Source organism: Pteropus vampyrus, unplaced genomic scaffold (genome assembly GCF_000151845.1).
Source record: "Pteropus vampyrus isolate Shadow unplaced genomic scaffold, Pvam_2.0 Scaffold183, whole genome shotgun sequence".
Lineage (NCBI taxonomy): Eukaryota > Metazoa > Chordata > Mammalia > Chiroptera > Pteropodidae > Pteropus > Pteropus vampyrus.
The window spans coordinates 463890-475816 of NW_011888964.1; the positions used below are offsets into that span (position 1 = coordinate 463890).

The 11927-nt window shown below is 56.4% G+C and overlaps 1 protein-coding gene across 4 annotated transcripts in view; it reads right to left on the minus strand.

Moving 5' to 3' along the window:
• Positions 1-77: 77 nt before the first annotated feature.
• The window catches only part of ST3GAL1 (ST3 beta-galactoside alpha-2,3-sialyltransferase 1), a 60426-nt gene continuing 48576 nt past the window's right edge, over positions 78-11927 (minus strand). For all 4 annotated transcript variants that reach the window (XM_023537227.1, XM_023537228.1, XM_023537229.1 and 1 more), the window contains 5 exons: positions 5071-5985; positions 3951-4147; positions 2726-2905; positions 1408-1453; positions 78-569 (listed from right to left, as the gene is read on the minus strand). In XM_023537227.1, the coding sequence (XP_023392995.1) occupies positions 273-569; positions 1408-1453; positions 2726-2905; positions 3951-4147; positions 5071-5382 (1032 nt within the window). In that variant the 5' untranslated portion in view covers positions 5383-5985 and the 3' untranslated portion in view covers positions 78-272. The remainder of the gene's footprint in view (positions 570-1407; positions 1454-2725; positions 2906-3950; positions 4148-5070; positions 5986-11927) is intronic.

Sequence of the window (11927 nt, forward strand, 5' to 3'; positions counted from 1 at the left end):
ACCACTGGTTCTCGATCTCGTGGACGGTGGGACGCCTGGGTGCCTGGTTCCCACTCGGCAGGGGCGTGGCCTGGGTGCTGGGATTTAGTGCCACCGATGACCCTAACGAGCGACCGAGATGGAGACGGCAGCCTTACATGGCCCTCCCATGACACTCTGCTCCTTGACTTTGCCCCCCGGTCCGAGCTTCCGTCCGCTGGCCCCTGCTCTGCCTGGGGAGCTCGCCCCGAACTCCTGCCCCTGAGAAGGTTCCAGTGGAACACTGCTCCCCCTTAAAGCACCTGTGAGAGATGAGGAAGCTGGGCTTCCGGTGGGGCCCGGGTCGGGATGGCAGCCGGGATGGCGGCCAGCCTGGCCACAGACGCTCTCGCCGCCTCCCTTGGGGACGCGGAATGAGGACCCCCAGCCCCCCGGGTGGCCAGCGGGCGCGGGGCTGGGGGGTGGCATACCTCGTCGCAGACGTGCAGGGAGAAGATGACCGAGAGGATGCCCGTGGACGGGTACCGCCCGTGGCCCTGCAGCCAGCTGTCGAAGACGTACTTGATGAAGGCCGGGTGGTAGATCAGAATCTGCGGGGAAGAGCAGGGCCTGAGCGTGGCGGCTGGGGAAGGGGGCCACGCCCGTATAGGTGGCACGCGCTGCCGTGGCCACGGGGCGCACAGCGGGGAGCGGAGCTGACGCCCTTGCACTCGTGGGGTTTATGTTCTCGTGGGAAAAGACGGAGACCTAAGTCACAGACACAGCAGGTGCTGGGAAAGGACTCAGCGACCAGGGAGAGAAATAAAGCGGAGAAAGGCGGTGGAGCCCTGGGTGGGGAGGCTGCAGGAGGAGGCTCCGCGGCCTGCGGTGGGGACAAGGAGGTTCCCGTCGCTGCAGCACACGCGCACGGAGCCAGCTGCCCCACCTGGTATGGGCCTGAATAAAATGACCTTCCCGTGTTACCGACGAGGACACTGAGGCTCAGAGAGGCTTAGCACTGTGCTCAGTGTCACACAGCCAGTGGCGGCCGAGCCGGGGGTGTCCTGGTGTCAGGTGTGCCTTGGTCCCATCACCCACAGCTGCCTTGAGCACAGTGAGGGGGGCTTGCCAGGCCGCGGAGGGTGTGCTCGTGCAGGGAGCCTAATGCAGCCCCTGGGAACGGCCTGAGTGAGGGGGTGAGGGTTATTCAGGGTGAACTCATCAGCCCCCAGCCTGGCCTCAGGGCACTGCCTCCCTGGGGGCTGTCTCTTCCATGGCTCTGCCCTGTAGATTCACAGGTGGCTTCCTTCCCGGGGGAGGTGTCTCCAGCAGGGGCTATGGCCTCCAGCAGCCGGGGTCCCGGCAGGACCCAGCATTCTCTCTATCATCCTGCAGAGCCTGACAAACGGGCCTGAGCTCAGGGCACGAGGGGCCCGAGCCTCCACTCACCTGACTCTTTTTCACTTTGATCTTCGAGGGCACAGGAACATAGGTGCTGCGGGGGAGAAAGCGGGCAGTTAATGTGGGGAGGCGGCCGGCTGTCTTCAGGCAGCTCTAAGGGCGGCACTGCAGAGGGCGGGGGCAAGGCAGGGCAGGCCCACTGGGTTCTCAGCCCCGGCCACAGCCCGACCCTCCTGCAGCGGCACCCGTCGGACACTGGAGGGCGACCTTGGCTAATTCGAGGGCCTTCTGCTGTTCTGGGCCTCTTCCACAGAGGTCAAGGGGAGAACTTGCTCCAAGCCCACACAGCCGGAAGGGGCACGGCGCAGGCCAGGGCACCTACCTCTGCGGTTGGGGTGCTGGCTGATGAGGCCCACACTGCCCCCTTTTCACCTGCCAGGGTCTATGTGCCCCCAAGATGAAGGTCACCTGGTGCAATTCACCCTCTGAAGCCCGTGGGACCAGGCCGCCCGGCTCCTCCCCGGCTGAGCCCACTTCCTTCACTGCCCTTCTCCTGAGAGCACAGCCCCCCAGATTCTTGCACCTCAATTCTAACTGGGCATCGCACAAGGAGACTTTGGGCCATCTGGACATTGGATCCACTCATCTTCAGGAAGAGTCAGGACTTAGGACCCAGGCATGAGCTTGGCTCTGTGTAAAGTCCAGCCTTGGGCACGACACCGGGCCAAGCCTCGGGGTCCTCCCTGGGAGGATGGAGGAAGGATGACGCTACTGTGAGAACTGTCCGATGACATGTGTCCAGTGTCACGTGCGGTGCCCGGAACAAAACAGATGCTCAAAAGATGTGAGCCTCCCCGTCTCGAGGAAGCATGTGCTTGATGACTCACGCCAGAGCCGACATGCTTGGCGCCCTGTCTCCCCACCTGCCCCCCGCCCACCCGGGGCCACTCTCAGTTAGAGAAGCTGGCGGCTGTCATCATCGGGAGCACTGCAGAGATAAAGAGGGCTCGGAACTAACAAGTGCCGAGTCCTTCCAGCAGGGCCCCTTCCCCAGGGGTTGCCAGGGGTGTGAGGGAGCACCCTGTGGTGGTCCATTTGGGGGTCATGAGGAAGAAGAAGGCTGAAGTCGGGGCGAGTTAAGAGTGATGGGAGGTGAAGGAGCAGGGAGAGCAGAGGGTCAGAGGTGGCCTGTGGGCTGTGAGGCTCGTTCATTCTGGATGGAAGCGTGGGGGAGGGGGAGGCAGGGGGTGGACGAGCAAGGCCATGAGACAGGGGACAGCATGGCGGGGGCCAGGAGGCGCCGTGCAGCGAGGGGCAGTGAGGGGCCAGCGACGGACACTCCGTGACATGGCCCGAGGGCACTTACTGGGAGATGGTGCCCGTGGTGGTGGCGCTGACCACCCACTCCAGGTCGGTGGTCTTGAAGGGGACCAGAACCATGCTGACGTTCTCTGCCAGCTCCCGGAAGCTCTCGGGGTACACGAGATGGTGGGTGGTCTTGCTTCCCACGTGGGCCTCGAACCCCGCAGTGGGGGCCTTGTTCATCCTGAGAGGGGACGGGAGAGACGGACACGCATCACGTCTCATGGGCACCGGTTCGGGGGACAGCTGAGCTCCGCCAGCCTGCGGCGTGACCTCAGGCCAGCGCCCTCCTGCCGCGTCTCCTCATCTGCAAAATGGACGCGGTGCAGACGCAGCCCGGAGCCTTTTGCTATGATTTTCTCTTTTATTATCGCGAATGAGCCCAACTGTCGCCACCACTGACGACCTACTAAGTGCGAGGCACTGCCGTGGCCGAGTGACACTCTTCGTTAAACCGTAATGATAGCCGTGACCAGTAGGTAATTTACGGTCTCATTTTATGGTTGAAGAAATCTGAGCCCAAAGACTCCATCCCAGGACACAGCCTTGAACTCGGGTCTGCTGACCCTGAACGTGACCCTCGCCCCCTCGCCATGGACATTCCCACTGAACTCCAGGTATGCTGAGGCTCCAAGGGGCCAGGCGAATACTCTAAGGACAAAGTCAGAGATCACGGGAACAGGAGAAGATTCTAGAAGGTGCCTGGGGATGGCCAGCCGCACCAGTGCTCGTGTTTGTCAATCTGGGACACTCGTGCCTCTGGGTCAAGTGCAGTGGCGATTACAAGGAACCCAGGAGGCACATGGGCATCTTCCTGGAATATCTGTTTTACTTGGAGACAGAAAAATATATTTTATATTAAAAGCATATAGTTCTATTAAGACCTAGATTGCAAAATGGGATGAATTTTAAGGAGGAAACGAGTCTTCAGATTAATCTTGCTGTTTCGCCAGGCCCACGGCGCCACGCCCCCAGCCGCGGGGCACTGCCCGTGCGTGATGTCCTTCCTGCAGCCAGAGGAGCATTTGAGTCCATCTCCACCCAGCAGTGCACAGATGGGGAAACTGAGGTCCGGAGGGTGCAGCGAGGGGCCTGGGGCCCCCGGGTGAAGTATGGAAATAGCGGGGCTGGGACCTTGACCTCTTGACCCTGAGCCCAGACGCCTCCTTCAGCTCTCAGGGGTCCGTGAGCAGAGCGAGGGGGGCCTGGGCGAGGGTCCAGGCACTCACCTGAGCACGAAGTCGTGACTGTCTATCTGAGGCCCGTACCAGGACTCCCTCAGGTTGCCTGAGTTGCCCACGACGGCACAGCGCCGGCAGCCCCCCGACTTCTTCTCCAGCAGGGGGTCCACGTTGCCAGGCACCACTTGGAACAGCTCCTTGACGGTGTCATTCAAGTTATTGGGTTGTTTTTCCCGCTGGAGCCTCTGTGGGCAGAGGACAGAAGACAGGTCATCTTGGCTGGGAGGCTCTGCCACCCTGTTGCTGGGCCCCAAAAATCCAGTGACAGATGAATGGGTTTACAAAATGTGGAGTAGACATACAATGGAATGTCATTCGGTCCTAAAAAAAAAGAGAAAGACGTTTTGATATATGCAACGGCATGGACGGACCTTGAAAAAGTTATGTTGAGTGAAATAAGCCAGACAGAGAAGGACAAGTACTGTATGATTCGACTTATAGGAGGTCCCTAGAGGAATCAAATGCAGAGACAGGTGATTGAGCGGTGGCTGCCAGGGCCTGGAAGGAAGGGTGGGGACAGTCAGGTACAGAGTATTCGAGGGGATGATGAGCAGTGCCAGGTGTAGGCAGTGGTGATGGTTAAGCGACGTCGTGAATATATTTAATGCCACTGAAAAACGCACACTTATACGTGGTTAAGATGATGAACATCATTTCACTATAATGGAAGAACAACAATGATCCAGGATTAAACACCTGCTTCTGGTAAGACCTCCTGGGGCAGCTCCAAGCTCTGAAATCAGAATCAGCCAGGATCCACTGTGCTGCAGATCCTGACTCTGGCAGGCTGAGCCGGGCTGGGCCCCAGAACCGGCATCGCCAAAGGCCCCCAGGCGATGCACCGCTGCTGCCGGTGTGGGAAATGCACTCTGAAAATCCCCAGGGCAGTGGCTGCAGCCAAGCTCCCCGGAAGGGCCTCTGTGCACCCCAACACTGCAAGTGCTCAGGACCGGAGCGTACCCGAAGAACCCTCTGCTGTGATTTATACATAGGAGTTCCTCAATAAACAGTTTTTGAATGAACAGATGACCAATATTGTGAATCCTGCACGGCCCACGGCCGGGGTCCCCCGCTCAGCCCCGGGTCCCCGCCCAGCCCCGGCTCTCACCAGCCACCAGCTGTACGTGTCCTCCTCCAAGAGCGCATTCTGCATCGTCAGCAGCGGCTGCATGGACCAGTTGAACCTCTCGTCGAACCAGGACGAGACGTGCTGCTGTCCGATGCAGCGGGCGCAGGCGCAGGGCCTGTGAGTGTAGCTCATGAGCTTCCTGAAGTTCTCCGAGAGTTCAAGGACCATCTGCTTGGGGAACCAGGTGGTGGTCATCATGGTGTGGGAGTAGCTGAGGAGGAAGGAGGTGAGGAAGATGAAGAAGAGAAGGAAGGTGAGCACTTTGAAGGTCCTTCTCCTCATGGCTGCCATTTCTGCTTTCCTGATGGGGTCTCCCGGCGATGCACTGGAGGAAGTGGCACCTAGCCACGGAGGAACTTGGAAGAAAAATCCCAGAGATAAACACGCAATCACGAGGCAAGGTGGCGGTCCCCACGGGGCCTCACGGCCCGCTACGGCTGACCTCGCTTCCACTGGGCGGTGGCCATCCCTGGTGTGCCGGACATCGCCCCGTGACACCCAAAGGCTCAGTGGACCACTTGGGGTGGGATGCTTCTTCCTGCACAAAACTCGTCTCTTCTGAAAATAAAGTAGCCAGCTGCGTCAGCAATCTCTAAGCAGCCGATGACGTGTCCTGATGAAATGTTAATCAAACTTCATTCCAGTGATTTCCTTTTCCATCCAAATGGGGCGGAAGGGTAGTTAATCTCTGTGACAGCCCTGGGTCCCTCGGGGGTGAGGACCTGGAAAGAAGGTTCACAGTGCAGGACAGAGGGAAGCTGTCTTTGTCACTGTCCTCCAGAAGAGATGATATGTGGGGACCTTCAATTATTAGGAATAGGTCTGTCCACGCTGTCACCAGTGATGTGGCAGTAGGCAGTGGGCTTGATGAAGGCACTGAGGGTTGTCTGTCATCTACACAGAAAAGGTAAAAAAAAAAAAGAAAAAAGGATGAAATTCTATTACGTTGTTATTTTTAAAAAACATTCTCTGTCCCCTTCTCCTCCGGGATGAATTCCATCATCTTCCGCTCTGTTGTCCAGCTGATGTGGCGGGTGACTAAGGACAATTTATTTACCCTCTTGAGCCTTGGAGTGTATATGTATATAATGGACGGTCAACGCCGACTCTGCAAAGTTGCTAAGGGATACAGAAGGTGTCCGCCCATCTTTCCTGCAACCAGACTTAGCACACTTAAGCGTTCGGCCAAAGTTGGGAGCTGAGTCCATGACGAATGGACAGGGCGCTGCACACAGAGATTGCTAAGTACAAACCGCTTTCTCTCTCCTTCACTCTTTGTGGGTTCTAATTTCAACAACAACAAAAGGGGTTGCTTAGCGTGTTGTCCTGGCTTCCACATACCCTAACATTCAACCTCTACCACTTAGCCTTGGTCTCATCACGTGGGCCTGAGATGGCCCAGGTTCAAGTTCCGGTTCACCAGTTGTGTGGCCTGGGGAAAGTTATTTGGCCTACCTGGCCCTCGATTTCCTCTTCTGTAAAATGGGATACTACTGCTTCTAGTCATAGAATGATTGTGAAGATAAGATCAAATGATAGATCCCGAGCTTCTGGTATCTATTAAGCGACTGCTAAATTTTCATTTCCCATTTTCAACGAATGACTATTTTTGGATGCTCCACTAGGAGCCGGACGCGATGGCACATTCACACGTATCTACTGTAATCACATAATCCTCACATCATCCTCAAAGTATACTGCCAGCGAGGCAGCGGTTTCCTATTTTGTTATTGGCAGAAACTGAGATTCACAGAGATGCAGTGACTGGCCCAAGGTCATGGGGGAGGAGGGAGAAGATCTGAATCCAGACCCACGATCCCCCGATTCCATGAACTTGGAGGGGCTGCGGCATCGGAACAGGGACAGAGGCTCTGACCCCGATCTGTTCTCCGGTCTTCGGATGGAGATGGCCGTCGTTGGAGGGATGTAGAGAAAGGGGAGTGTATTTAATCAAAGAACGCAGACAGGAAGTCCTCAGACGTCCCCCACACAAGTGCTCAGATTTCGCTGACGTCTCCTGGCTTCTGCAGAGAGCAACTGTGGTCACACTTCCGCACTGGAGTATGACTCCTTAGGCCTTTATGTGGACCGTGCCCCAGTCTCTATTTGTCTGACCAATTCCTCCCCATCCTCAAAATGTAGCTCATCAACGAGCAGGATATAGTTTTTTCCAGGAAAGTGACAGTTGAAGGGCGATTACCTTTTCGTAGAAAGAGTGGCTACCCGGAAGCCAGATGAAACCCACGATGCCCCCCTGGGGACAGCCGGAGCTCAGGATGGGCTGCAACCCCGTACGGCTTCCTCCAGGAGGACAGAAACTCAGTTTCACTCATCGGTATGGCCCTGTCACCTAGCACACGCATGGCCCGAAGGAACGAAGACGTGAACGAAGAGAAAGGCCAGGGCCAAGGATTCTGAGGAGAGATCTGAGCAAGGAAGCGCTGACCGAGAGTCAGGCGACTGTGATCGCCACCAGGCTGTACCACACGTGCTGTGTGACCATGAACGAGCTACCCAAACTCTCCAAGCCATTCCTCGAACTGGCAAATGGGACCGATAGCAGAGATTCTGCTTACTTCGCTGGGCTGTCACTCAAGAAAGTCCTGTTCATTCACAGGCTACAGATCTGCTGTGCCCTAAGCTGTGCCACTGGGCTATATGCTTGGGACACATGATGAAAGGTCCTAGGTGGGAGCTTCCTGAGCATCTTCAGGGCCCCAGTGCCTGGGTCAGCATGGAGGAGAGGGGCCAGCACGTATGTGGGTGGGGTGGAGACTGCGTGGCTGTGGACACTGCAATCAAGACTAAGTTTTCTCTGAGTGACACGTATCCCACTGGTAGGTCTGGGCCAAAGAGTGACATGGTCTCGCTACATTTGTCTCTGTGACGAGCAGGGCCCAGGATGCTCTTACTAAATGCATCCCAATGGCAAGGGCACAGGCAAGTTCAGTTAAACAGATGACTATTAAACCGCGTCGATCAAATTGATTCTGGGTGAGAGGCTAGGTTCCCCACAAGGTCCTGGCTCCTCTGGGACAGAGGGCAAGGCCGAGCTGCAGTATTAGGGGCACAGACACATCCTCCTGCCATCCATCTGGCTCCTTCCGGTAGCCTCATCTCCAAGGCCGGGGTGCTCGTTGGATCACACCTACCAGCAGATGCTTCTGGGCTGGTATCAATTAGCGCTTTCAAAAGCACTGGAAAAGCTGCAGTGGAAAAGTAAGACCACACCCCTCCGCCCCTTCCCTGGCCCCAGGGAAGAAAGGAAGAATGTGTGGCTTGACTTCCCTGTGCTCTGTTACGGGAGGCAGCCCGCAGCACCTAGGATCGCCAGCCTCAGAACCTGGGCCAAGACGGGCCAAAGATCTGTGTCAAATGTGCAGTGAGGGAGGTGGCCATGAGACTCCCCCACCCCCCACCCCGCCGCCAAAAAAACAAACCAAGAGGAAGAGGAGAGTGAGGAGGTGAGGGCACAGGTCCCCCGAAGTCCCATCTGCAGAACTGCAGTCAGTGCAAAGCCACATACCCAAGTGTTGCAGGAGGCACAGAGGTCGTGTATGTGAGTGACATGCAGCACGGTGCTGACAAACGTCAGAGCCCTTTCAAGGACTCGGAAAGTATGGATTTCCCTAAGGAAAATCTCTAAGAAAGATGATGGCTGCAGGGACCAGCACTGAGAGAAGAATTGTTTCAAATGCTCGGAAAACCAAAGGAACGGACGGTATGGGTTTTCGAATGCTTAACAAACCGCGGCTGGACGGGGCCGTCATTGTGACCAGGCCGGGCACCTTCCCGGCTCCTCACACAGCTCCTTGCACTGTGGTTGTTGGTGAAATGTCTGGGTGGACACTGCAGGTTGGCGGTGATATTAGCACTTGGAACAACGAGCTGCGACCGTGCTCCCCGTGATCTTCCCATCAACTGGGGGAAATCGTACTTATTTTCCAACTGGGAAGCCGAAGGCCAGAGAAGGCAAGTGGTCTGTCCACGTCACAGAGCCAGACGGAGGCAGAGCCGGTGCTATGACCCAGGCTTCCGCCTCCTCTTGGGTCTTTCGAGGTGGCCGTGGCTAACCCTTCTCTGTCATCGACCTTCGCTCCCGTTCTCAGCATTTTCTTCCTTGACGCTCCTTTGGGTTTGAAAATCTGTCGTCATTCCAACGTCTCGCAGTGGACACTACCTTCTTCGTCCTCTCTCTTGCCGTGTCTAATATGTCTGAATGATACGTTAGTTCTTCATTTCAGTGATCGTATTTTTCAGTTCTAGAATTTCCTTCCAAGTAACTAAATTTCCATCCAGTTTTCTGGGGAAATTCTCCATCTTGCCATCTATCTTCCTGCCGTCATTCGCCACAGTAATTCTGAAGTCCACGTCTACACCTGTGACATCTGGATAACATACGGGTCTATTTCTATTGTCTGTTTTCTCTCTTTATCTCTCTTTGGTTTTTCGTTTCTGTCCCTGGGCATAGTATCTGTGGATACTGTGTACGACAAAAACGTGGAGGCTCTGGATGAGGCTGTCCTTCTTCAGAGAGGAAGTTGTTTCTTCCTGGTGGGAAGGTAGTGCTGGGGCACATCGCCTTGTTCCAGTTGGGATTGGGATAATTAAGGCTGCATCTCAGTCGCCTATGATAGATGGTTATTTCCGGTTTGCCCTTCCTGGTGGGGCACAGCCCTTCTCAAAGGGTAGCTGGGATGCCTACCAAGGCACCACTTCCTTGCGGGCTGTCATCTCCGCTTTCTGTCTTCCTTGGACTGGGAGATTGCCAAACTCTCGGTCCCGCCTTGTAGCTTCTCGGCTGCTCTTTTTGGCTTGGTTTCGTAGGTTCTGGTCCCACGCACCTTAGATACTGGCAGATGCCTTCAAAAATAACAGAGGTGCGAAAACATGGCTCTCTTCTCTGTGGTTCCCTTTGCTCTGGACTCTTGGTTCCTTGGATTCTGGCTGACTTGGTGGTCCTGAATTCTGCTTTATTTTATTTGTTTTGTTTTTTGTTTTGTTTTGTTTTATTGCCCAGCCTTGTGAGACTGCCTGCCCAACACACCCAGCTGCAGCTCTCAGCTTGTCTTCTGGGCCCTCTGATGAGCCAGCACACACCTCGGGCAGAAAGGCGGCAGGAGTGTCTCTCATTCCCTTCCCTCCGGGGGCTCCGCCTCTCACCAGGTCCTGGCAGCCTTGGTTGTTCTCCAGCACCTTCAGAGCTGGATTTCTGTCTGACACAGTTTTTATGGTCCTTGCTGGGAGAAATGTTCTGGCACCAGCTTCTGCCACAGCCAGAAGTGAAAGCCACGGTGTCTTTCTCCGCCGCTCTGCATGCCTGGAGCCTGGCATGGCGTCCTGCACATGTCTGGGGGAGAGGGTAGGGCCCAGAGAGTCCCCAGAGGTGCCATAGCAAATCTCCTCACGCCAGCAGAGTGGGCACTCAGTGGGAGGGAAGGGGGCAAGTCAACGGGCCGGCGGGTTGCAGCTGCCATCTGATCTGCCACCGCTGTCCCATTCCGCACCCCCGTCACGTCTCCGACAACTCTGTAAGCTCCAGACCCCCGGCATCGAACCTTTCTGCCTGAAGTTTCGCCCGGATTCTTCATCCGCCAGCTCGGTATCAACCTCACAGGGCTGTGCCAAGAAAGACATCAGGCAGAGCAGCTGACACACCTTGAGCGGCGCCCGGCACGCCGTGAGCGCCCCTACATGTTCGGAGTCACACTGGCACGCCTTAGTGCCTCCGTCTCCCCGCCCAGAGCGCGGCGAAAGCCCCGCCCTCTGTCATCTGCGCCACTGCTTCAGACAAGACGCGGAAGCTGAGCTCAAAAAGGGGAAGTGACTTGTCCCATGACACACAGAGCTGTGAGAAGCGTGCCAGCACCGAGAGGGGAACCAGGCCCCAAACTCCAAGACGCACCCAGCTGCCCTGGCGTGGCACATCCGGGGAAGGAGCTCAGCAAGCCTCACGGACTGAGACAGGATGGACGAAGGGCCGGCGGAGGCCGGAGGTGGAGCGGTCTGGCTGTTGGCATGGATGCTGCAGCTGGGGGTAGGGCCCTGCGGGGAAACCCTGAAATTCACTGAGCCCTTTGCGCTGTGACCCCAGGGTTGTTGCGTGGGCTGCCTGAGCTTCGAGTCTCTCATTTGCAAAGTGAAGAGCCCTTTCTTGTGCTTGCAAATCCTTCTCTTCTTATCCTACCACCTCTTGCCCCCTTTTTTTATGGGGAGCTGGAGGAAGAAGTCAAGGTTCCCCGAAGAAGCGTCCCATAGAAACATGATCTACCCAGGATCGGGGGCCCGTGACAAGGAGCTGGGCACATTTTCATATTTTGAGCCACACAAAAGGAATTTAAATCCACAAATCTTCTTACGTGCATGCTAAATTCCGAGGCCTAAGACATCTATACAACATCCGAAGCGTGAGACGTGGTCAGGAATTCAGGGGGTCACGCTGCACGCATGTCCCGGCTGTCAGCTGCCCGCAGGGAAGAAAAAGGGGTGACCCCGACTTGGGCAGTACGGAGTCTACTCAGAACCCTGAAGCCTGCCCGCCCCAGGGGTCTGTCACAGGTTCTAAAGAGCTTATGCCCGAGTGAGAGGCTGGGGTCCTGGCTGGTCCGGAGCAGAGGTTCAGATCGTCAACATGAGGCTCAAAGAGAAAATACTCTTCCCATGCCTCCTGACTTGCATGAGAGATTTTAACTCAAAGATTCACAGGGGTGTCCAGAAGGCTCCTGAAGGGGTTGGGGGACAATCTCTGGTGACACCCAGAGTGGGGCTTCAGACTGCAGGATAGGCCCAGCGGCAAAGCGGTGAGGAGCCCAGCACGCACAGTGTTCTGAGGCGGG